This window comes from Carettochelys insculpta, chromosome 3, assembly GCF_033958435.1.
Source record: "Carettochelys insculpta isolate YL-2023 chromosome 3, ASM3395843v1, whole genome shotgun sequence".
NCBI lineage: Eukaryota > Metazoa > Chordata > Testudines > Carettochelyidae > Carettochelys > Carettochelys insculpta.
Genome location: NC_134139.1, coordinates 13,645,650 through 13,672,857, shown reverse-complemented (window position 1 = coordinate 13,672,857; position 27,208 = coordinate 13,645,650). Strand labels below are relative to the sequence as shown.

The following is a 27,208-nucleotide window of genomic DNA, read 5'->3' as shown; positions in this document are numbered from 1 at the left end:
AAGTAGGCGGGGTCCTTTAGAAAAGGAGCCCCGTTGGGATGAGCTGCGTGGCGGCGAGCCGCGTCAATTTCGAAGTGCTGCGGCCACCCGCATGCTAATGAGGCGCTGAATATGTATTTCAGTGCTTCATTAGTAAACTTTGAAATGGCCATTTGTAAGGCCATTTCGAAGTTTGGGGCTTGTGTAGACACAGCCATTATATAGAAAGAAATTGAACGTAGCAGGCATGTTATTTTGAATTTGGTAAATCTTGTTGCAGGAGGAATTATGTTTATTTTGAAATACCTATTTTGAAATAGGCATTGTTAAGATACACAATGATGCTATTTTGAAATATGACATAATAGCGTCCAATGGCACTATTTCAAAATAGGTACTATGTAGCGGCTACATACTATTGCATGCTATTTGGCCCAGACATGCTATTTTAAAACAGCTGGGTGCTATTTCAAAATGCATTCATGGCTGTAGCCACACTCACTCCCTCCTTTCAGAAGGGACATGTTAATGAGGGATTTTGGAAGATGTGAATGAGGCACTGACATGAATATGCAGTGTCTCATCAGCATAAGGTATCCGTGCATGCTTGAAAAGTGCTGCTTTTTAAATGCATGCCACCCATGTAGCCAGGGGCCTTTAGAAATGACCCCCTGATTTGGAAAGCCCCTCCTTCCCATTTGGTTTGAATGCTAAGAAAACTAACACTCAGGCTGTGTCTACACTAGCTCCCAACTTCGAAGGCAGCATGGTAAGTAGGGTGTCGGGAGATTATTAATGAAGTGCTGCAGTGCATATGCAGCACTTCATTAAGCTAATTCTCCCCCGTGGCAATTTCGAAGCGGCAAACTTCAAAGTCCCGGCATGTATGTAGCTGCGGCTAACCCTCTGATACTTCGAAGTGCTGCTTCGAAGTTGCCACAGGGGAGAATTAGCTTAATGAAGTGCTCCATATGCACTTCATTATTAATCTCCTGACACCCTACTTACCATGCTTCCTTCGAAGTTGGGAGCTCGTGTAGACACAGCCTCAGCGTCCTATAAATTTGGAGATTAGTTTGCGAACGCCAGAGCAAATTGACATTGTGAGTCTATGCCATTGCTCACTGTAACCAATGCATCCATGTCATAAATCTATCTTCACCCTTGTTGACACACATTCAAAGTAAAGGATTTAAACACTGAACAAAGTACAGCAGCTACAGGCTTTTCTGTAGCTATGTGATTGGCAGGAGGATTTGTTATTAGAATGTTGGTGGTCCACTTAATTCTTACATGATCAAAGTCCTTAAAACTTAACTTTCTTTTAGTTGTGCTGAGCTATGTTTATTTGCCGCTTCGTTCTGTTTATTTTGGCTAAAGAGAGATATTCAGCCTGCTTCAGATCAGCTGATCTGCTAGTAAACTGTTCAGTCCTGGATGACTGGAGTTTAGATGAGGACTGACTTGTTGTCTGTAGCAGCTGATACAAGTTATGCGAAAAGAAAGTGCTGATGACTATGAAATCATGATGACATGAAAAAATAAAAGGCATACTAATTATAGCCAGGCAAGAAACTGGTTTTTGTTTTGTTTGTGAACTGAAAGACTTCAAAATCATTTTGTGTCAACTTGAAACTGAATTTTTTCAGAAGTCCTGGCAAACTGAAAAGTCAAAAAAATTGTTTCAAAGTGTTTTGGCATTTTATCTGTTTTTCTTATTCCCCCCTCCCATCCCCTGCAAAAAGCTAATATAAGTCCCCTGCAAATCCATCTGAAAAAATCAAAACATCTCAATTCAGAAGTGGCAAACTGAACCATTTCAATATTTCCAAAGTGTTTTCTTCTTTTTTTTTTAACTACACTCAAACAATTTACCAAAAATAACACAAATTTGTGAAATGTTCTGGTCAACTCCAATCATCTCTTTTTCAGAGAAAAAAAATGTTTAGTCAAAAAATGGTACCCCAGCTCTAACCCTAATTTAAAAAAAAACCATCTTGCTTAGGGTGAGTAGCATTTATTATTGAAATGACGTCAATTGCTGCCACCCCTTGTGCCTGTATTTCAGCGATGGATAATATGATCCATGTACGCACCTTTCTACATTGATTTGTAAATCACTTCAGCATCCTTTGGGCTGAAAGGATGCTTTATAAAAGATGCTGCTATACAGTTGTAAGGTATTATTAATATGCATGATACTAGAAAATCTCCCAAATCTGCTTCTTTTATAGATTGCCCACTTATACTGGAGTATGGATATTACTATTGTATAAATCTTTAAATAGCAATTTTGTACACATAGCCTGAGTGCTATGCCTGGATATTGATACTGGATTACTGGAAATGTGCTAGTTTCACTAAGGTGAATTTGGTACTAAATATTTATACTCCATAGTCTGGGTATAAAACAGGCATGCAAAGTGTTTATAGTAGCAGAACTTGTACCTTTCTTCCGTTCATTGGTGTGTAAGAGACAACTCTAGAAAGCTATTCTGTTTAATCCCCTGAGAGCATATTCTCAGCTGATGTAAACCATCCCAACTCCATTGACTCAAGTGGAGCTACAACAATTACACTAGCTTTTCTATTTATAGAGCGTACCTGGCTCCTGAAGGAAAATGCTTTGCAAACCAATATTCAAAATTACACACAGGGACCACACTGGAGTAGTTTCTATTTACACTACAGCTTAGATTGTCCTTAAGGGTTTAGAAAACCAAAACTGTTTTTATTGCCCCATTACTGTTAATGTTAAACAGACCAACAATTTTTAATAAGACCACTAAAGATCCTACTTGAGCAGTGAAGCAATTAAAAACACTTTGGATTTCTCAGGCAATCCCAGAGATACGCCTATTAAATGCCCTTATAATACAAAGTACTCACACATTTGCAAATGCCAACATACCTGTAAATGCCCTCTACTAGGATGAGAATTTTTTTCCATGCTCTGCGACTTCGAGGCTGCCCATATGCTATTGCATCCCTCAGCAATTTCTCTAGGCTCTGCATGTCTTTATTTAAAAATAAAAGAAAGGAAGAAAACAAAGTATTAACATCGGGGGCTTCAAGAGGAAGTTTAATTTTTTTCTTGCCACTTGTTTTTTTAATATGAAACTGAACACTTAGGGAAATGTCTCTTGAATGTAAACAGCCGGGCTACATCTACACAAGAGGCTTTTCTCAGCAAAAATGGGCTTTTGTTGGGAAAAACCACAGAGCATCTACACACAAAATGCACTTTGTCAACAGTTTGTCAACAAAACCCAGCATGTGCACCAGCAGGGTTATACCTCTCCCCATTCCGGTATAATGCCTTTGTCGGAAGTTTCCTGTCAACAAAAAAGCAGAATAGATGCGCTGGGGCCCTTTTGTCAACAGACAGGACTTCCAGGTCACCAGGCAGCCCTGTTTGCAGAGCTTCCGGTCAGCTATTCTGTCAGGAGAGGACCAGGCAGTCTGGCTGCTCTCTGTCGACACAGCAGCTTGCCCTCCCTATCCGTTTTTGTGTAGATGTACTCTGTCAACAGAAGGTGTGCCAGGAAATCCCTTCCGACAGTCACTTCTGTTGACAGACGCTTCTCATGTAGACATAGCCCAGTTGTACAAAAACTACAGGCCTAATCACTGATTTAATTTTCCTGAATTTTATCATGTGACAATATGACCAGAAGAGCTTTCTGCAACTTATGTTCCTCAACTGGAAACTATTTTTCCTTTAACCAGTAAAACCTCTCAGTTTCTCTTTTCAAACGTAAAACTGAAACACTTGTTATCACCTGATTGTAGTTGTCTCCAGCTCTTTTATTGGATTGAGGAAATGCACAGCATATTGAAGCTTTTGTATAGTGAACTTTACCAGGGGAGATTTTCAAATGAGCCTAAGGGATTTAAGAGCACTAGCCCCACTGAAGGTCTGTGACACATGTACTCCACATTTCTTGGGAGCGTGAAAAAATTGCCCTACAAGTGCAAGTGGGTTGAAATCAAATCTGTGGCCCAGATTCTGAATTAGATTGCTGAGCTACGATTCATCGACAAATTCGACACCCTCAGCTCAGGCTTAAACAAAGACTGTGAATGGCTGGCTAAATACAAAAGCAGCTTCCCCTCCCTTGGTGTTCACACCTCCAGATCAACTGCTGGTAGTAAGGCTTACCCTTCCTGACTGAGCTAACCTTGTTATTCCCACCCTTGCTCTGGCTTATTTATACCTGGCCCTGCAGATTTCTATGACCAGCATCTGATGGAGTGAGTCTGTGCTCACGAATGCTCATGCTCAAAACTTTTCTGTTAGTCTATAAGGTGCCACAGGACCCTTCATTGCTGTTACAGATCCAGACTAACATGGGTACCCCTCCGATACTATAATCCTCTCAGTTTCTTTCACTTCTCTGGAGGACAATGAGTGATACAAACTGAGGATCTAGCACTATAATTTTATGTTTATTACAACTGCGTGACAAAAGAGGAGGTTAAGTAGACAAATGGGTTAAAAATTTGTGTGTATTTAACTTCCCTCCACCACCACGTTCCCCTTTCACTAAGGCCATATGGTCAGGAGGGCTGACAGAGTTGCCAGGCCCCTTGGCAAGGTGATAGGTGGCAGTTCCAGACTCCTGGGATGGGCAGGACCTCAGGCAGGAGGGGTGGGGCTGGGAGTGGCCAGCCCTTAGTGCTGCCTGGAGCACATTGCACCATACCCCTACCCCCTGCAAGGCGGATCTGAGAGCTGCTCAGAGCATGCCACAGTGGCACTCAGGCAGCATGTTAAGTAACCATCACGGTGGCTGGAGCTCCAGGCCTGTTTGAATCACTGGACCCAGGGACAATTACCTGCTTTTCCTCCCTCTGGTCGGCGAGCCTGCGTAGAATGAAAACAGCCTGTGCCAATGGGAGAGAGCTCTCTTGTTGTCATAAAAAACTATCCCCAGGAGCAGCAGAAGTTCTCCAGCTAATACAGTGCTGTGCTTATGTTGGGATCATTTATGTCACTCAGGGTGGTTGAATATGCACACCACTGAGACACATAAATTTTGCACTTGTAAGTGGTAATGTGGATGTTACTTTAGGTTCCATATATGAGAAGAGTTGAATCACTTACACAATTTTAAGACACAAAAATCATCACAATGGCAAATACTTGTAAAAAAAAGTTGAGCATTATATACAATAATTCAGCCTACAGGACTGTGTCTATAAATAAGTTTTAGAAGAGTAAAGTAGGATTGTGGTCTTAATATGCTCGTTTTAAAACAATTGTTGGAGGCACACGTCATTGGTAACAAAACAGAATGGCTGAAAAAATCTTTTGTTATGGTTAAAACAGGCAAACGTCATAGAACTTTGTTTATTTCATTTGCCACTTTGGGTCCAGGGAAAGCCAATGCATAGCAGATATTTTGTTGTAAATTGGGGTAATGATTGTTCATCCCACTGTGTTCTGAAACTGTAAATAAATAAATTTGTTAGTCTTTCAGGTGCTACAGGATTATTTGGGTTTTTTTGCAACGTATCTAGCACAGTTGTCCACTAGATGGCAATCAAGTACATAAATTCTTCTGAGGCTTCTTAACTGAATAATTTAGCAGCTATTAAGCATTCATTTGTAGCCCCACCAGAATGAGGGAGTTGCTTGCATAGTTACTAAGTGTCAGTTCTTCTTTCACGCCGCTGCATCCTATATCCAAACAAGCCAAATATTTAAAAACAATGAGAAGTCCTGCAGCATCTTAAAGACTAATTAAGTGAAACTCACTTCATCAGATGGACTGGAGTGGAAACACAAAGGCAAGTATATGTGTAAGATATCTTGACAGCAAGAAAGGGAGCACACATAAACCTGTAGGGGAACACTTAAACCTGCCTGCACATTTAGGAAAGAATTTAAAAATAGCCACTCTTTTACCCCCTGCCCTCCCCCAAAAAACAACCCAGAACTGAAAAACAATTAAAAAAACCCCAAACAAACAACCTTCCCCCTCAACCCAACAACAAAAACCTTCAAAACTGGATTACAAAGGGAAACCACTGAACTGGAACAGAGAGGGAGCCATGTTAGTCCGTATCTTCACAAAACAGGTAGCAATTTGAAGACTAACAAAATAATTTATTAGGGGATGAGTTTTCGTGGGACAGACACACTTCTTCAGATCTCAAAATTCTGACAAAAGTAAACTGGCATGACGCGAACTTAACAGAAAAATGAAATGAAAACTGATCAATCAGCTACATAGGACACAAGGATGGGTGGCGAAAGGGGAGAAGCAGGGGAAGAAAACTACTTATTGCAAGTGTCTATTACGTTAAGGGAGTTGCCTGAGGTCACTACAAATATCAAACATGTGGAAACTGTCCTTGTAATGTGTAAGGTAATTTCTAGCTCTGTTGAGGCCAGGCGTAAAGTGTTAAATTTGAGAATAAACTCCAATTCATATGTCTCCATTTGTAATCTGTTGTTAAAGTCTCTGTTTTAGGATGCAGGTTTTCAGGTCTTGGATGCTATGGCCTGCTCCATTGAAATTCTCACTGACAGGTTTATGTGCATTCAGATTCCTAATGTCTGATTTGTGTGCATTCGTTCTTTGGCAAAGTGATTATCCAGTTTGTCCAATATACATAGCGGGGGGCATTGCTGTCATATATAACATTGGTAGTGGTACAGGAATATGAGCCCCTGATCATGTAACTGACGTGGTTAGGTCCAGTGATGGTCTCTCCAGAGTAAATATGTGGACAGAATTGGCAACAGGGTTTGTTGCAGGGAAAAGTTCCAGGATTAGTATTTCTGTGATATGATATGGTTGCTAGTGAGAATTTTCCTGAGGCTAGGTGGTTGTCTGTAGGAAAGCACAGGCCTCTGACTCAGAGACTCTGAGGGTGTAGCAGCATGTTCCAGGGCAATTGCTGATTTGGAGTTCGTTTGCAAATTTCAAACTATACATTTAAGCCTCAATAAGGATCTTAATTGGTCAGCTCTCTGCAGAGGCAACTTCCCCCTGGATGGACATATAAAACTTCACATCAGGTACACTGACTGGCCACAATCACCCTGACTGATCACCAAGGTTCTCTCTAATTTTTTACATCCATAGGTGGAGTAAATTTTGGTACGTGCACCCAGGCACGTGAGAATATGCATCACCAGTAGATACATACGCTGCTCACCATGGGTGCTGTGGGCTCTCTGTTAATCAGATGGGCAGCGCCTAAATCTCTCCTGGGTGGCCACCCCAAAAGTTCAGCTTAAGTAAACTCTGCTGACCACCCTAATTTACAAAGGATAGTAACTTTTCCTTTTGCAGTAATTTTCTTATATAGATACCTGCCTTTGTAATTCTAGTCCAGTCCCTCTGCTGATGTGGGTTTTACCCACAAAAGCTTGTGCCCTTATAAATCCGTTTGTGTCTAAGATGCTAAAGGGTTTTTTTTTTTTTACAGATACAGACTAACAGCTACCGCTGTGGCCACACTTGGCCAAAACTCTGAAATGGCCATTAAATCGAAGAATACTAATGAGGTGCTGAATTGAATATTCAGTGGCTCATTAGCATTCGCATGCTGCTGGCTGCAGTGCTTCAAAAGCGCCGCCTTCTAACGCGTGCGGCTTGGTGCAGCTACACGGGGCTCCTTTTTGAAAGGACCCTGCACATTTTGAAATCCCCTTATTCCTATCAGTGGATTTCAATGTTGGTGGGGTCCTTTCAAAAAGGACCCCCATGTAGATGAGCTACGGGGGAGTGAAATGCAGCAATTTTGAAGTGCTGCAGCTGGCGGCATGCTAATGAGGCACTGAATATTCATTTCAGCGCCTCATTAATATTATTCGATCTGTGTTTTTGGTAAGCATAGACACAGCCTACAGCTCTGAGATGAATCACTGAGAACAATGAGCTCCAGAGGAGCAAAGCCTTTCTCCAGGCTGGTGTCCTACTACCATTAGCATTTGCGAGGCCTCATTCTGACAGCAAGTGGGGAGGTTTACAACTTAAATGAGAATTTAGATACCCAGTTCACTAAGAAAACCAGTGGAGATTGGCCTGGTGCGGTATGTGCCTTGGAAAATCTCCCCCAGGTTACATAGCCTATGCTTTTGAACTGGATTAGTGATGGAATGTGTCTTGGAAACTGGCCGTTTGAGGGCAGTTAAGTTTAGAAGAACACACAGAGCAACGAGGAGGGGCAGAGAACACTTGGGTGTGTTAGCTCCTCTGTTAAAGCTAGTGAATAGTTAGGGAAGGCCCCTTCTAAAGCCTCGATCCTGCCAACATTCACATGCGTGTTCAACTTTACACATGTGAATAATCCTGGTGAAACACTGTGCTTTGCAGAACCTGAGTTTAATCTGTGGCCCATCCCTGTTGCTGTGGCTGTAAAAGTAGTGTGGGACACAGTAAAGGGTTGATGGGGATAAAAAGCAGTTCAGTGCCCTGTATTTTAGAAAGTTGGTTTATTGCATTGTAGCATCAAAGGAGTTTATGTTTTAATCTTGTTATGCCTGAAAGACTTTAGCCCTTAAGTGTTTTACATGTGCAAATCAACTTAATTTCCCCCTATTCCTCCTCCTTCGGCATCTGTTCAGGACATGGTGATCCAGAAGAGGGAGCAGTCTAATACTGCCACCCACAAAAACTGAACAGTTGCCTCATTGTTCGTGGTTCCCCTCACTAATCCACGCTAATGCTGATATGTGCTTTGGGTGCATGAGGTTGGAACTTTCTAGAGAGCAACAGGGCCATTTGGGGGCATATACACATCCTTACATCCTCAACTATGGACGTGTCAGATGATGAAGTCCCACATGCATTTGTTTGCCAATTTGTGTAATTTGCCCATTTGTTTCCTGTTGTTAAATCAAAACCACAGTTACTGTGGTAAGTAACTATTTTATCCTCCCTGAGTAGAGTTTGCATGGATCCCCACTGGTGGCAATCAACAAGACTTCCCCAGGCTCTGAGGAGGTGATCTGAGGAGCTCTATGGCTTGTTTGCACATGGAGATATTCCAGAAAAGACAAAGTGGATTAAGCTAAACACTCTGGCTGCGTCTACACTTGCCCCCTCTTTTGGAAGGAGCACGTAATGAGTGGAGCAGAAGATGCAAATGAAGTGTGGATTAAAATATCTCACATCTCATTTGCATATTCTCACAAGATCTCGCTTCCAGAAGATCCCATCCCCAAAGCAAAAGTTGCCATGTAGACAGGGTGGTTTCCTTCTGCTTTGGGAAGGGGATCTTCCAGAAGCAAGATCTTGTGAGAATATGCAAATAAGACATGAGATGCTTTAACTGTGCCTTATTTGCATTGTCCGCTCTGCTCATTAACATGCCTCTTCTGGAAGGTGGGGCAAGTGTAGATGCAGCCTCTTATTCCAGAATCAGCGCATCCACACATGAAGTTCTTCAGGAATAGCAGTTGCAGTTTTAATTCACATCCAACCATGATCAAGTGTGAACAAGCCCCAAATGAAACAAAGCATTTGTTTCTACTGTTGCCTTGCAGTCCTCTTCAGCTGGCTATTTCTTCCGCTGCTCATTGTCAGGGCACCAGATTGTAAACTCTTTGAGGCAGGGACTTGGAATTATTTGTCTGTTTGGCACTTAGAGCAATTAAGTCCTAATTCCTGTTTAGTATTTGCAGGATAAACCTGCTTAAAAAAGGAGGTGTGACTTGGAAAGTGTGAAGTGGGCCTGACCACGAAAGCTCATTACCTAATAAATAAAACTGTTAGTATTTAAAGTGCTACAGGAAGGCTTGTTTTTGTTTTGTTTTTGCCAGATGTTTGACAGTCTGATTTCTTCTCATAGGTGCTGAATAGCAGTTTTCTCTCTGCCAAGGGCTGTGAGCTCTGGGACAACTTTAAGTGGCAAAGTCCTGGAAGTCCATCCCTAGGCAGGACTGCATTGTTTACTCTTGGTTGGTATTTGGAAGGCTCACTTGCTATTGTAAGGGGTATTAAGCCTGCTCCCTGAAAAAGCAGTGAATCTGTGAAAATTAAGGGCATTTAGCAAAACTTCCTGCTCACACTTACCAAGTCATATGTGGATTTTCCAAGTTGGTGAGTGCACATAAAATGTGGCAAAGAGAAGATATACCAGCAAGTCACCATAATCCTCTCTCCATAACAATGTTTGCATGTCCCACAAGAAAATCGGAATTGCCAGGTTGGACGAGAGCCATGACCCATCGAGCCTAGTATCCTGGCTCTCTTACAGTGGGCAGCCCCAGATGCCCCAAAGGACGGAAAAAGAAGCTTCACAATAGGTTGATGTGGGACTAATGTACCTCCACATGAAGGTGTCAACCTGATCTCTAATAGCTGGAGATGGGCTTATATCCGGAAGCATGAAGTTTTACATCTCTTCCAAAATTTCTGTTAGTAACCGCTGTTAGAACTTTGGATATTCTTGTTATCCACTGCAATGGAGCCAGGTCCCTGTCAACTTTTCAGTGCCTTATTACTTCACTGCGGCTACTGGTGGGCTAGTTGAACTGGTAAGAACCCACATGAAGAGAAGGTTCCACCCAACCGTTTCTGGAGTTTTTAAACAACACATTAGTTAAACCATGGGCTGGACCAGAGGGACCCCAGGTGGGAATTTACCTATTGTCTAGGATAGACACAAGTTGTGTGAATGTCCGTCTGTAAACAAATCTGTAAATTAATAGAATAAATATAATAGAAAAGGAAAAGGGATTGAGCAGCATTAGCCAAAAGTCTGCAAGTTATCCATGTATCCCATGAGGCATTTGAATCCAGTATGATAAGAGTCAGGCCAGAGGCAGCCCTAAAAGGCCGAAACAGCCCTGCCTAATCAGGTATCATCATAGGCAGAGCGGGAGCAGTGGGGAAGAGGCTACTATAGATCAATTAAGGGCCAGATGTGCCCGCTTGAGGCTGGCACGGGTCTTTTAAAAAGCCTTCCCCCAGTAGGGAGCAGGGAGAGAGTACAGGAGGAGGAGGAGCATGGAGAGGAGTTAGGAGAGTAGATTAGACAAGGAGAGTGTTAGAGAGTGACCAAGGAGAACACCAAGAGTACCAGAGACTTCTGAGGGGAGCACTTGGGCTCACTGCCCCTGGTAAACCCCAGGACTCAGCTGGAGGCTGGGAGGGACTGGTCACTCAGCCAGGTCAGACCAAGGGGCTCCTTTGGGCCAAGGGACCAAAGCCTGAACCCCAGTGAGGACAAGCAGGCCCTAATCTGCAGGACTATGGACTAAGCAGAGGTCTGGGGTCCAGGAATGACACTGACCCTGCCATGCCAGCTACATTTAGAGTCCCACTCTCTTGTAGAGGCATTTAGAGCCATTCTGGCAAAGGGAAATCTATCTCAGTGCCAAAAGCATCTTGTACTTCTTTAATTGTGAAATTAGACAGAAAACACTGATTTGTCAGAAGACAGGCTCCTTTGAAGCCTTCTCCTGTTTTAGTGTGTGGGAACGAATGATCTAGCTTGCTGCACTATTGTACAATGCTAATCTTGACAGATAGGATGGTTACTGAACACGCATTTGCATATGTTTTCCCTCTAGCAATTCAGGAAGTATGTGGCCCGGAAATCTTTCTGTTGATTCACAAAAGTGTACGGTGAGTACTCCCCATCGTTTTGATGATCATGTTCAGCAGCCAATAAAAACAGCAGCAATACACTCATCAGACTTTGCCCTTTGCTCCCATGTATCTTCTACATGCATGCAACTGGCGAAGTCAGATTGAAAGTCCATGTGAACTCAACGGTTTAATCAAGGCTATTACTCACCATGCAAAAGGAGAATGAGCCTCGCAGTGAAGAGAAATTGCTTTCTCCACCATGTAGCATTACCTTCGTCGTTCACACATGTGCATGCTTTGGAAATGTCATTTATAACCCTGCCAACCAGTCTACTTTTGTACTGGTGATAAACAGTATAAAGAGGATTTTTTTTTGTCTCTTCTTGAGTATTATGTGGCACAAAGGTCTTTGATGTCTCATGCTATGTTTGCAATGTTGTAATACTGGGTGAAACCTGTTGCTGGTATAAACTGGCACTGCTCCAGTGGAACAGTGCCAATTTACACCAGCAGAGAATTTAATTCCACTTTCACGTTTAATAAGTGACTTTTTAGAGTGCCCTATACACCCTGCTGCTGTTTGCTGTCCTGGCTGACCTATCTTTCGAGCTCTCCCAGCTTCATAGTTGGATTCAGTTTTCCTCTTTACCCCATGGTTTCCAGGGATGGAGTTCCAGCTATTCAGCAGAAGATCTTTGATGTGCAGTGGGCCAACAGCTTCTGCAGGTCCCCAGCCAGCTGGTGCCCCACCCCTGGAAGAGGCAGGGCCTCAGGCAGAAGGAGCAAGGCTCAGTGTAGCCAGCCCTCAGCGTCATCCTGACCGTAGAGCCAGGCCCCACCCAGCCCTAAGACCCATGCAGAGTGGTACTCTGGTGGCAATTTAAAGGGATCAAGGCTCTGGCTGCCACTGTTGCCGCAGTGGCAGTGACCGCGAGTCCTGGGCCCCTTTGAAGCACTGGTTGTGGGGCAACTGCCCCCTTTGTTCTTCTCACTCTTTCTTCTGCCCCCACCCCTGTTGATGTGGGCCCTTGAGATTTTGATATCCTCCAACAGATGGCAACAACCCAGACCCCTGTCAGGGGGCTATTTGCTCCCCTTACCAGCCAAGACACAAACCAATCCCCATTCCCTGCAGTATCACCTACCTCCAGCTGAGTGTGTGGGAAAGCGATTTAAAAAAAAAGACAAAAGCCCTTTATGAATTTAGAGTCAAATTAATATGCATTAAAGGCACTGAACAGGATGTGTTGGGTGCAGAGTTTTCTGTTTATACACCTGGCAGAGGACAGGGAAGCTCCCCCGTACATCCAGCAATATAACTTAAACAACAAAGTGACTTAGATTGGTTGACCTGTTTCCACTCAGTGTGAGAATGAAAGGTCTAGTATTTGGCTTACATGTGGCCAAGGAGCTTAGCAGTTCAAACATCAAGGCTCTGATGCAGCAAAACACTTAAGCCTGTGCATAATGGTAAACAAATGAGTCGTCTCAATCAGTTGGTCTATTCATATATTTAAAGCTACGTACAGGCTTAAGAGGTTTACGGTTTTGGCTTTGTCCACAATACAGCGATCTGTCGACAGAAGTCGCTGTCAGTAGAGATCTTCCGACAAAACCTCTGTCGACAGATTGCGTCCACACACAAAAAGCAGATCGAAAAAGAGATCCGTTCTGATGACAGAGAGTGGCTGGACTGCCTGGCCCTTTCTCGACAGGACGGCCAACCGTAAGCACAGCACATAGGGCTGTCTAATGACCTGGAAGCCCTGTCTGTTGACAGAGGGCCCTCCCAGAGTGTCCACACAGCTTTTTGGTTGACACATTCTGTCAAGAAAGGCATTTTGACTTATGGAGGAGAGGCAGAAGTCTATCAACACAAGTATTGAGTTCTGTTCACAGTATGTTGACAGAACGCATTTTTAGTGTGGCCACTCTGCAGGTTTTGTCAACAAAACTCTCTGTTGTTGACAGCCTTTTTGACCTGAAGGCTGGTATGTCTGGATAAACTGGAACAATGGGTTCAAATACTGACGAAAGACTAAGGCTGGGTCTACATGTGCCCCTTCCTTTTGAAAGGGGCATGTTAATGAGCAGGTTTGAAAGATGCTAATGAGGTGCTGCAATGAATATGCAGCACCTCATTAACATAATGGCGGCCGCGGCGATTCGAAAGTGCAGCTTTTCGAATTGCGCGCCGCCTGTGGAGACGGGACCTTCTGAAAGGACCCTTCCAGTTGTCAAAAGCCCCTCTTCCTATCTGTGATCGGAAGAAGGGCTTTCGAAAACTTGGGGAGGGGTCCTTTCGGAAGGTCCCGTCTCCACGGGCGGCGTGTGATTTGAAAAGCCGCACTTTGGAATCACTGCGGCCACCATTATGCTAATGAGGTGCTGCCTATTCATTGCAGCGCCTCATTAGCATCTTTCAAACCTGCTCATTAACATGTCCCTTTCGAAAGGAAAGGGTACTTGTAGACCCAGCCTCAGGGTATGTCCACACAGCAAAGCCATTTTGAAATAACAGCTATTATTTTGACATAATTATCCTAGAATCTATATAAGACAACAGCTATTTCAAAACACATTCGAAATAGCGGTTGACTTATTTCAAAACTGGTAAACTGCATTTCACAAGGAATAGTGCCTGTTTCAAAATAGGTATTTTGAAATAGGTGTTGTTAAGGCAGGGACTAGAGCCTATTTGGAAATAAGTCACAGTGCGCCCAATGGCTCTGCTTAGAAATAGGTTCTGTATAGAATCATAGAATCATAGGGCTGGAAGGGATCTCAGGAGGTCATTGAGTCCCGCCCTGCCTAAAGCAGGATCAGCTCCAGCTTTGTCAAGCCAGAACTTAAAAACCTCTAGGGATGGAGATTGTGCCACCACTCTAGGCAACCGATTCCAGTGCTTCACCACTCTTCTGGTGAAATAGTTTTTCTAATATCCAACCTACACGTCCTCCTCTGTAACTTTAGACCATTGTTCCTTGTTCTGCCATCAGTCACTACTGAGAACAGCCTCTTTCCACCCGCTTTAGAGTGCCCCTTCAGGAAGTTGAAGGCTGCTATCAAATCCCCCCTCACTCTTCTGCAAACTAATAAACCCAGATCCCTCAGCCTCTCCTCATAGGTCATGTGCTCCAGTCCCCTAATCATTTTCATTGCCCTCTGTTGGACCTGTGTATGACGTATTTCAAAATAGCTAAGTGCTATTTCAAAATGCATTTTCACGTGTAGCCGCATTATTTTGAAATAATCTATTTCAGAACAGCTACTCCAGAATAGCTCATATCAGATTAAGGCTGCTGTTTAGACATACCCTAAGTTTCTGAGGCAAGTAAATTAAGAACCAATTATATTACTACAAGCCTATCCATACTTAAAATATTACAGTGCCACAGCTGTTCTGCAGTAGCAGTTTTGGTGTGGACACTAGCTCTGCCAAAAAGAGGGCTTCTCCCACTGGTAATCCACCTCCCTGAGAGGCAATAGTTAGATGGAAGAATTCTTCTTTTAAGCTACAACTGTCTACCCTGAGGGCTGGTTATTACATTTACAATTCTCAGGTGTCTGGATTTTTTTTTAATATACCTTGAGAGACATAGCTAAACGGATGGAAATTCCTCATGTAGGCTAGTATAGTGTGGTTCTTATGGGCAAGGCATTCTCCGTATACACATTACAAATGCAGGGATGCTGGAGTAGCACAATCTTGTGACCCAGTCCTTTCCGAAAAGTAGATTGCACCTAAACATGTTTTTAAAATGATGTCAAAGCCCTGGACATATAATTTTAAAAATTCAATTCAGTCCCATTTATAAAGCAAACCATGAAGTAGAACATGACAAACATGACATGCATCCTTAGTAGGTTTATAGTGTAGGGGGGGCCCTTCACAAAGGGGGCTCTGGCTCAGCTGCCGGACATGAACCAGCCGGATGCACACTAACAGTGCCGTAGTTCAGTGATGTAAATTTCACTGTTGAAACCCCTTGGGAATCTTCTTGGATGACAAAGTATTCCACACATGTAAAACTAACATTAATAGTTACTGACCAAGGAAAGTGGGTTGGTAAGCAGGTTCTGGATCTTATTTATGAAATCTGATCATAAGAACACACTAAAATAGCAACTGTGTAGTTAGGGCACTTAGGGTGTGCCTGTACAGCAAAGTTATTTCCAAATAACGGCCACTATTTCAAAATAACTTTGCAAGTGTCTGCACGATACAACTGCTTACTTATTATTTCAATGTTCTAATGTCTAATAATTAATGTCAGAAAATCACATTCACATGGGCCACAGTATTGTAAAAGGGAACATTCCCATTTACAGTCACACTTCACAGTCACAGCATTGCACAAGGAGCCTTCAAACCAGCGGATACTAGCTGGGCTTTGTTCACATATATTTCCCTTTGACCTTGAAGGGGACAGGACTGGCGGAAGTCATTGGCAGAGATGGAGTAATTATTTTGAGAGAAAAGCCCTCTTATCTTGAATTATCCTGCTTGACTGTGTGAACGCTTAACTTTTTTTTGGAAAACAAGCATCAGAGAGGTAGCCATGTTAGTCTGTATCTTCAGGAACAATAAGTCCTGTGGCACCTTATAGACTAACAGATATTTTGGAGCTGTTAGTCTATAAGGTGCCACAGGACTTCTTGTTGTTTTTGGAAAACAGGGTATTTTCCAACCCACCACCCAAACCCACTGTAGACAAGCCCAGGAGTTCTTGCATCTCCTTGTGAACTTTTACAATAAATCTATTTTTAGGCACAAGTGGGGTATTACTTGGCAAATGAAAGACTGAAGTTATTGGGGAGCAGCGAGCCTGAAGTCATGCTGATAACTGGTGCTGCTATAGACCACTACACAACAAGAACTAAGATCAAGTTTAGAATCCATCTTGTCCCAAAATCCTATTTTGGTGAAGTCATTATGTGGGCAGATGCTAATGTAACATCTTTCTGAATACTTGAAAAAAATCTGCTGGAAATTTAGGGTGGTTACAGAGACAGGCCAGTGCTGAGTGTTTCTGAAACACCTGAGTTTTTCGCACAGATTTTCTGTTGTAATTTTAAATACAGATTTCCAGCAGCAGATGGATTCTCAGAAACGCGACAAACCAGAAGAGTGGTTATGGTAAGAAATATTTTTGAAAACTAACGTAGCACTGGTCATGGCCTTTTGTCAATTGCCACCTGACACTGTATGCATTTCATTTTCTCCTTCCAGAACCAGAAATCATTTATAACTTTGAAGGGCTAATCCCCTAGCCTTTGTAAAATATTTTCAAATAAGTGATGGAAAAACTTGTATCAGCAGTTTTGTCTGGTTGAAACCTCCCTGTCACCAAAGATCTCCATCATCGGTACTCACTGTTGTGTTTGAAGACTCTAATGGTAGCACCGGAAAGTCTTGCACCAAGAACAAGAGAAGTGTGGTTCAACTCATCACTTAAAATGAGGCAACCCTATGGAGAAGGATCACAATCAGTAACCACATAAACCTTTAGACTATTGACAAGAGTGAGTGCATAGATCACAAATGAGCAAGCAAGTTGCAAAGCTTAAATATGCTTTGGAAACTTTCTTAGACTAGGGGTATTTGTATCCAATATTCTATTTCAGGGACATATATAAATCTGGAGGACAGATTCTCGAATATTCCCAGGTAACAAAAGGAGGCCAAATACCTTGAATTACTCTGGAGAAAGGTAGCTCCTTGCTGTTACAAACTTAGTGGACCAGGCTCCTATGTCTACTGCTTCCTTGCCCCAATGAGCTGTGGGCAGGGAGAAGCTCCATTGATCCTCCTCTGCTGCAGGATCCCATAAGGACGGTATGTCAATGAGTTAGATATGAGTAACATTTTGGAGCTAGAGCTATCGTACTAATCTTAGAGAATCTGGAAGGGTTTTGGAGAGGGAAGCAAATGGGGCACCTGCCCCAGATCCTGGTGATTTAAAAGGAACTAGGGCTCCTGGCTGCTACCACAGCCACAGCAGCCGACAGAGCACTAGGCCTTTTAAAAGTTGCTTGTAGAGTCCCTGGTCACATGGTCTGGGCAGCAGAGAGGGCAAAGGACTGGTGGGAGAGGGCTAGCTCCCAGTGTGCTACTTCTGCCTGAGGCCCCACCTCTTCTGGGACAGGCGAGAGCCAGCTCCCCCGCCTTTCCCAGGGGCCTTACATTTCTGTCCTGAGACCTGGAATCAGGAGCTGTAATTGGCTTACTGCATTTCACTGTACTGTATGTGAGGCTAGGTCTATACTACACATTAAACTCATCTGTAGATATGCAATTCTAGCTACAGCAATTTTGTAGCTAGAATTGACTTTTCCACAATCGATTTACCTGGCTGTTCTCTCAGATGGAAGTTGATGGGACACACTCTCCTGTTGACTTCCCTTACTCCTCACGATGTTGAGGAGTACAAGGGTCAACTGCCAACCCCAGATAGTTCAATCGCACATGTTTCACTAGATGCACAAAATTGAAACCTGGAAGACTGACCTCTGATCAGGTTGATCTTCTGCATAGTGAACACATACCATGAATGTGCTCAGGCACAGGGGAAAATCTGTTTTACGCCCACACTTCATCTTTAGTAATTTTTACAATCTCTAATTCCCTTTGTTAAAAAAAACTCAATGAAATTCATGGAAAAAGTAACATTGCACCATCTGTTATATTAGCAAAAGCCAGAAGTCAGGGTTCACATTCAAACTGGAACCTTAGCTTGGCCCCGCTTTATGCCTAGGCATTATGCTCTGGTCTTTTGTTACATGGTTACAATGCAATACAATATTATGCAAATATTTATTTCACAAATACAGCTTAACTAAGTAGAAGTTTCACACATGCAAGGGCTGAAATCTATTTTGCGCAACACAGGAGGAAATAATGCTGAAATTAATAGGAATTGTGTGTACATCTCTGGAGCTCAAGATGTTGCCACTGCATTAAATTATGGAAGTAAGGTAAATGAGACATCTCCATAACATAAGGCAATAATTCAACATCAAGAACAATCACTTACCCTGCTGTAACTGTGGTTCTTCAAGATGTTGCAGTCAGTGTGGTTCTCCCTCCCCTTGCACATGAGCATGAATCTTTGGCCTGGCAGTGACCAGAAGGGGCACATATGTGAGCACCCTCCTCATTCTGTGCAAAGGCATGAAGGATGGGGTGGCACAGACTCTGGTTCTCAGTTCCCTCTCAACTCAAAGCCCATGTGAACTGAGGACTGCTAAAGGGACGGACAGCACACTGAGATCCACACTGACTACAACATCCTGAAAAATATATTTACCAGATCTTCTCTGAATAGGTTTGGATCCAGCTGTCAGAAAAGGTAAAGCAATTTATTCTTCCAGAAGGAAATCCAGCAAAGCATTAGCTATATCACCTGAACAAAGATCAGAGCACAGCTCTTTCATATCTGATCTGGTAACCAAGTCCATCAACCTCTGAGCTGAAAGCCAAGAGAATGGGTTTCTCTACGTAACAGTCCTAACAGCATTGGCCAGTGAGGCTCAAATGGTGAGACTCATCTGGTGAGACTCTGATGGTCACTCTGGGATTGTTGAGGAGGGGTGACAGAACTTGGGTTCCTTGTAGAAGGGAGACATTGGGAAAAGAACCTGGATTCATGCCTTCCTGGAATAGATGTTTAGGCACTTAGCAATACCTTAGGGTAGGGGTGTGTGAACAAAGTTCTCAACAGAATGCTACACTGGAGAAAAAACTGAGTTGATGCTGGGTCTCTCTTTTCTTTTCAGATGAGTCCATAACAATGGGTCTGGAAAAAGCTTTCAAGCCCATGCATGGGGATCATAGTTCCTGCTAATCTTTTCCATTCATGTTCAGAATGTATTTTTCATGCACACCAACTCATTTGTGAATGTGCGCCAGTAGTAGAAACAAAATCGAGCTGTGCGGGCGCTGCTCATCAGCTAGGTGGCATTTGAATTTCTCCTGAGCAGCCATGCAAATGTACAGTTTACAGGGAACCCTGATGAGCACCTTCCATGAGATCCAACCTGGCATATACTAGACATTCTGCTCCTTCCTTCCCTTCAATACTGCTGAGTACCCCAAAACTGCATCCTAAAACTCATTCTACAAATGAGAACATGATTTTCCCATCAGTGTGTCCCTCCCCTATCCCCAAGATTTCCCTCCACTAGACTAGATAAAAAATGACAGTAATTGTAACAAAATTTTCCAGAAATATGACTTTGTAGTTATTTAGCTTCTCAGGCGCTCCAGTTATTTCACTTTCAACCTCATGCTTCACAAGTTCTTTAACACAAATGTTTGAACATATACTACACTTTGGGATATCAACAATCAGCTCCAGGAAGGATGTAAAATGTTTTTTCACTATCATCTGTATCTCAAGTGAGGTTATAAATTTAACTTATTAAAAGCCCAAACACACTGTAGGTCATAAAGACCTTTATGAACCAGCCTTTTGTAAGATTTTGTGCTTTCTTCTTAATGTTGGTCAGAAATTCATGCAGTATCCATCCCAAAAAACTACCCTACCAATATTTTTCATTTTCAAAAACCTAGCCCAAATCTCTTCTCACATTAGTTTTATGCTAGTGTGGTGCCACTATCCTATATGGGTTTATACATAGGTAAGTAGGAGAAGAAGCGGTTCCATTATTTAAACATTAAAACACCTCTCTGAGATGCGAGACAAAAAGATTTTCACATTATAGATAAGGGTAAACTGAGGAAATGAGGCTAATTATTTATATGTGAATTTAAATACCTGGATGATAAGTGGTTTAGCAACATCCAGGAGTGACCAACAGAAAGTGTGATGAAATGGGGAACCCAAGATGAAACAGAGTATCAGTGTTAGAACTCAGAAGTTCTCAGTGTCTAGGCTTATGTTCAGGTCAAGTTTCTTCATTCACTAAATGTAAAAAATTGTAGAACTGTAGGCAAAGCAATTAGACAATAGTCAAACTCACCTTCCCAACCAGTGCTGGAATATTCATAGAGTTAGTAGCAAAGCCCATGCCGAACACCATAGCAGCTTCTACACCAAGAAACCGGGCAACCAGGTTCTCTAGTTCTAAGTGTTTGTCAAGATTACCTGAATTAAGAGTTACAAGGCATTTTAATATCTCATTACAATATACATATATATATATAAAATAATTACAAGGACAGTCTGGAAACATGCCATTAAATTACACTGATGCTTCAGATCTGACATATCTTATATCTTGCACATCTAACAGAAAATGCAAAACAGGCATCTGATGAATTATAATTAAGTAGGCCAAGGAGGTGACCACCATCCATTATTAAAGTAGCATCACACTTTCCTGGATAGCCTATTTTCACATACTAGTATTTTCCTGAAATGCTCCCCTCTTAGTCTTAGTCCCTACAGTAAATGGGAGAAAATCATTTTGTGGGTAGAGAGGGATAAAGAAGAATGTTTCTCCTGTGCATTTTCCATTTTGAAAGTAGTAAACCAGCAAGAAAAATCTGCTGCCATTAATATTTGATTGAAGAGTAGAGAACTCACTCCATCATAATCCCCTCACCCTAAGCAGCCTGGAAAGATCTGGTACAGACTGAACCTCTCTAATTCGGAACTCTCTCGTTTGGCAACATCCGTAATCTGGAATGATTTTACGTAGCCAGACAACAATTTATCATGAATATGGCCAAGTTTCCCATGGTTCCATAAAGTTTGTTTACAGCCACCAGTCCTGGCACACCGTGTTCTGTGCTGTTATTTAGCTGTAGTTTACCCCACAATGTCTTCTAAGAGCCCTGTAAGCAGTAGAAGTATTGGTAATGTGCTAGACAATATTGGCCTCTTGTGGTCCGGCAAATTCTCACATCTGGTACCAGTCAGGTCCTCAGGATGCCGGACATGAGATGTTCAACCTCTAGCAAAAGAAGTCTTTATTATTTGTTCATAATGTCAGTGTCTAGGAATCCCAATCAAATATCAGGGCCCAATTGTGTTAAAGAGATGTACAAACCACCATTTTTATTTATGATCCAGACTGATCATATTCTTAGGATTATGTCAAAAACAACAGGGAAGAGACAAGAGTATGAGATGGAGGGGTGGACTGGTAGGATGAGATACGAAACAATTTTGCATGTAAAAACTAGCACTCTCAATGTACTATCAACCTAGTCACTAGCATGGAAGTGTTCTGTAAGCACCATGGCAAAGTTAAGGGTACATCTACATAGCAGTTTTATTTTGAAATAAACTATTCTGTAAGAGCTATTCCAAAATAGCTTATTTCAAAATAAAGCTGCTACACACAAAAATGCATTTTGAAATAGCACTTAGCTGAAACAAAATAGGAAGGGTTCTTTCAAAGATGGGATTTATTTTTGAAAGAACCCTGCCTACACTGCTTTTGAAATAATCTCTTCTGAACAGAGATTATGCAAATGAAGCACCAGATATGTAAATCAATGCCACATTTGCATTTTCAATTTCCCTTATTTGCATTCCTCTTTTGAAAGAGGAATGGAAGTATAGACATAGCCAGAATTAGGTGTCCCTATTTCAAAATAAGCCAACCACTATTTTGGAGAATCATAGAATCCTAGGACTGGAAGCGACCTTAGGAGGTCATCTACTCCAGCCTCCTGCCTGAAGCAGGATCAACCCTAACTAAATTATTCACAATAGCAATGACCTTGTATAGATACTAGCAAGTTATTTCAAAATGAGGGCTAGTAACGGAGAGTGAGCCGTGCTAGTCTATACACTATCAAAACAAAAAGCAGTCAAGTAGCACTTTAAAGACCAGCAAAATAGTTTATTAGGTGAGCTTTCGTGGGACAGACCCACTTCTTCAGACCATAGCCAGACCAGAACAGACTCAATATTTAAGACACAGAGAACCAAAAACAGTAAGCAAGGAGGACAAGTCAGAAAAAGATAATCAAGGTGAGCAAATCAGAGAGTGGAGGGGTGGGGGGGAAGGTCAAGAATGAGATTGAGCCAAGTATGCAGACGAGCCGGGGCAAGTCTGATTTGTCCTCCTTGCTTACTGTTTTTGGTTCTCTGTGTCTTAAATATTGAGTCTGTTCTGGTCTGGCTATGGTCTGAAGAAGTGGGTCTGTCCCACGAAAGCTCACCTAATAAACTATTTTGCTGGTCTTTAAAGTGCTACTTGACTGCTTTTTGTTTCAAAATGAGGGCTGTTATTTCAAAATAACTTTGCTGTAGTCTTAAGCAGCAATTTCAGGGAGGAAAGAGGGTATTTTTAAGGGATTTGACAGTGTTTCCCCATGAATATTGCTAGAAACACTGTCAACACCCTTAAAGCATATGATAGAGCATAGAGCATATGATAAAGTGTGACAATGCTCAGGGAACAAGTCTATGATAATGGTTTGGGTCACCTGAAGAACAGAGGTGGGACTGGTGTCATTGTAACCCATACAGCTACCAAATGTGATTCACTCTCTTATGTAGTAGCACCTAGAGCACTTACAGAGAAAAAAAAAAAACAAGTGCTCTCCACAGTCTAAGCTGAGAGCTAGTTGGTTTTTAGCTCAAACTGTAGAGGCTTCTGTACCAAGCTTCAGTGGTCCCTGGTTCAAGTCCTCCTGTGGGCAGTTCCATGATGACAGAAGGCAGGTCTGGTAGGTGAGCCATAGCTAGATGGGGAAGGGAACTGAAGGTGAAGACAAGAAGCTTTTGTTTGAGCTGGTGGATGTACTTGAACAAATGGAAGGACAATGAGGGCTACAGATACACTAGAAGCATCTGTTGACAGATGTTTCTGTCAGAAGAGATTTTCCCACAAACTATCTGTCAGAGTGTGGCCATACACTAAAGCAGATCAAAAGAGTGATCTTCTGTCTACAGAGCGGCTGAACTGCCCAACCACTCTATTGACAAAATAGACAATTGGAAGCACAGCGGACAGGGCTGCCCAGTGTCCTGGAAGCCCTGTCGATTGACAGAGGGGCCTCAAAGTGTCCACACAGCTTTTTTGTCAACACAATCTGTTGACAAGGCATTCTTCCTCATCTGGGAGAGATAGAAGGTTGTCAGTGGAAGTGCCGAGTTTTGTTGACAGACTGTCGACAAAACACATTTTGGCCGTTTCTACACAGGCCACTTTCTTTGAAATTGGCATGGTAATACACGGCCCGAAATATGCTAATGAAGTGCAGATGCAAATTCCCCATGCCTCATTAGCATATGGTCAGGTGATTTGGAGTCCGGAAGACCGTTCTTCCGGATTCCACAATGCCATGTAGAAGTGCAGCCCTGGGGGAGCTTCTGGAAGGAAGTCATTCTTCTGGAGGCCCCTTCTTCCTGAAAATTTTTGGGAAGAAGGGGCCTCCAGCAGAAGGACTTCCTTCCAGAAGACCCCCCGGGGGCTGCGCTTCTAAACGGCATTTTGGAGTCTGGAAGAACAGTTTTCCGGACTCCAAATCACGTGACAGTATGCTAATGAGGCGTGGGGAATTTGCATCCATGCCTCATTAGCATATTTCGGGCCATGTATTACCAGGCCACTTTTGAAGAAAGTGGCCCATGTAGAAACGGCCTTTGTGTGAGGACGTGTGGTGAATTTTGTTGACAAAATTCCAGTTTTGTTGAAAAAAATCGCAAGTGCAGCCATAGTCTGAGAGTGGTGAGACAGAAAGGTGATCTTATTTGTCATAATTAAAAAGCAACCATAGAAAGACCCTCTTTAGCATAACAGCAGCAATTGCAACTCAGCAGCTTGCACTAAGATAGCCTTTTCTAAAACTGTTTTTCTGTTCGCATACATACAATAGCTTAAAGAAGCCTCAACAACCGAAAAAAAAATCATGTTCTGCTGAAAGAAATGGCATGGCCAGCTTTCTCATGACTGTCCCATCAGTAGTTCTTACAGGTACTTTTTTGTCAGTCTTTGATGGAATAGAAAAGGGCAGCATCACTGCAATTTCTTTAACCTGATTTTGTTGACTTTGTGAGGATGCCTGAACAATTTCAAGACCTACCTGTCCCTATCTGTGAATTACAAATCCCAGCAGTGGAAGCTAAATGCCTACAAAGTGCAGCCACTCTGGGTTACTACAGGATATTAATGCCAAACTGCAAACTAGAACCACCCCAGGATTGGGTGGGTGGTGCTTTGCAAAATTCAAACCTGACTGACAAGGCTTTATGACACCAGCCCTAGCTTTGCACATCTTTAATTATAATGCAATGACCGTAGGTGGTGGGAGAGGTGTTACGGAAGAAGAATGAGGCAAAGGCTGGATCTTATCAATGAAAAGCTAGTGACAAAATCATATAGCATGGGAAGAACAGAGCTGATTCCGCCTACACATGTAAATTTCTCAGGTTTACAAGGAGAGGCTATTAAATATATTAAACCAGTCATTCAAGTATGTAGTCATATAGGACGATTCCCCCAGCAAAGGAACATCCCCAGGTGCGTACAGTCAGCTGCACCAGTTTTACTCATGCTCTCTCACTCAGCACTCCACTATGCAGTACATTTCTAGTGGAACAGGGTTTGGCTGGATCCCTAGTGTTCTAGCAATCCACAGGTAGTGGAACTGCTCCATCAGAGCCGCTACAAGCAGGTGCAAATGATAGGCGCCCGACGGCTGTTCTGTTCTGTTTTGCTGCTCCCAGGATCACAACAGCACAGAGTCAGCTTGCTATTATATTTCCTCCATCTCCCACCTGATTCCTGCACTGACCACCGCCTCAGCCTGAGCTGAGAATGGTCCAGAGCAGCATCAGTCAGGTAGCACAAGCAGTTTAATTAAGAAAAGAAGAAAAATGGCTATCAGGAAATTTCACTGAACCCAAATAATTCCTTCCATCCCTCTTCCCAGCTGTGAAGCAGATAGAGGAGAGTATGAGCATGTCATGTTGGGATCTGAAAAAAATGTGGGCTTTATGGAAAATTCTGATAACAAAGATTGCTATAAAAATTGTGACTTTCAGTTTTTCATACTTCCACATCCTTCTTCTTCTAAACTAGGTCCTCCTTTAGGGATCTGTCATTTCTCAGCACACCTGCATGCAGGGAATATAAAGCATACACTTCTACCACAAGTTGCCAGGCTGACAAAATCTAAGCCGGGGATTAAAAGTCACTGACAGCTTGTTAATATTTAAATAAAAAGGCTAAAAGTCTGATTCACTGTCCATTTTCTGCACTGGCCCAATGTTGTAATGTCTGAATTGCAAATGCTGGTAGGCAATATTTAAACTGTTTTTTTTAAATTCAATTCTTTCCACTGGATTTAAAAAAATAGCATGGAAGATTCTCTGTTATCCTTATATTTAATGAAAGCTTATTTTTAAACACAAACCAACCATTTAAATCTGGGGCCAAAATTGAATTGACAGAGTCCCATTAATTCTGACATCCCAATACAAATCAGAGGCCTCAGTTTTCAGAAGTCAATGATAATTGTAAGTCACATGACATTGCCCTGATTTTAAGACTAACCCACTCTCTGAAAATCAGGCCCATTTTTAAAGTGGACACCTAAAAATCGAGATGCCCTAAATCATTAGTCACATCCAAAACTTCAGGTCACGAATACTGAAATCAATTCTAAGGTTACAGCTAAGTTCACAGTAACTTTAGTACTTATCACAATGTCATCTTCAGGGTAGTGACTGTCTCATCCTGTGTGTCTGTACCTGGGATAATAGGACTTGATCCTGTTGAGGACCTCTGGACACAATTTTAATATGTAAACAGAAATAAACAAGCAGTCAAGGAGCACTTTAAAGACTAACAAAATAATTTATTAGGTGATGAGCTTTCATGGGGCAGACCCACATCTGCAGATATGCCATTTCCAGTACAGCACTGATGGTTTTACAACACAGAGGCTGTGTCTACGCTAGCCCCCTTCTTTGAAGGGGGGGTGGAAATGACGTGGACCGGGGAATGTCAATGAGGTGCTTCCACGCATATGCAACGCTTCATTAGCATAATGGTGGCTGCATGAATTTCGAAGCTGCTAACTTCAAAGTGCTGCCAGGCAATCTAGCTGCGGGTGCTTTTAATTACGTGCCTAACTTCAAAATTCCCTTACTCCCAATTCGTTTTGATATTCCCTGGTCTGTGTCATTTCCATGCCCTCTTTGAAAATGAGGGCTAGTGCAGACATGGCCAGAGAGCCAATAAATAAATAAATAAATAAATAAATAATTGAAATAACAACTGACAAATCAGATACATAGAACTGAAAGGGTGGAGTGGTGGGGAGAAAAACTCATCACCTAATAAATTATTTTGTTAGTCTTTAAAGTGCTCCATGAGTGCTGGTTTGTTTTGTTAGAATGCAGACAGACATGGCTACCTCGCTGTTACTACAAACAAAAATAACATGACTGCCACCTCCCACAGACCGTGCCATTAAAATGTCACTGGTGGCCTAAAAGCTTGACCAATGTAAAATGCTATTGTAATTTAAATGTGAACATGGAAATTTAGAATTTCTCTTTGCAATCAACATGAAGTCCCTTGTTAGCTCATCTCAGGAAGTTGGTTTTACCTAGGAACTCTCATGAACTAATAAATTTGTTAGTCTGTAAGGTGCTACAGGACTGCTTTCTATTTGTGAAGCTACAGACTAACACAACTACCCCTTTGAGCTGCTTTACAATCAGAGAAATTAAAGGATCAAA

General features: G+C 42.4%; 1 protein-coding gene across 1 annotated transcript in view; it reads right to left on the bottom strand.

Moving 5' to 3' along the window:
* SPTLC3 (serine palmitoyltransferase long chain base subunit 3) overlaps positions 1-27,208 on the bottom strand; it is a 127,374-nt gene that overhangs the window by 45,940 nt on the left and 54,226 nt on the right. The window contains exons 5-7 of the mRNA XM_074988475.1: positions 20,520-20,644; positions 16,912-17,005; positions 2,891-2,996 (exon numbers count right to left, since the gene is read on the bottom strand). Coding sequence (XP_074844576.1) covers positions 2,891-2,996; positions 16,912-17,005; positions 20,520-20,644 — 325 coding nt within the window. The remainder of the gene's footprint in view (positions 1-2,890; positions 2,997-16,911; positions 17,006-20,519; positions 20,645-27,208) is intronic.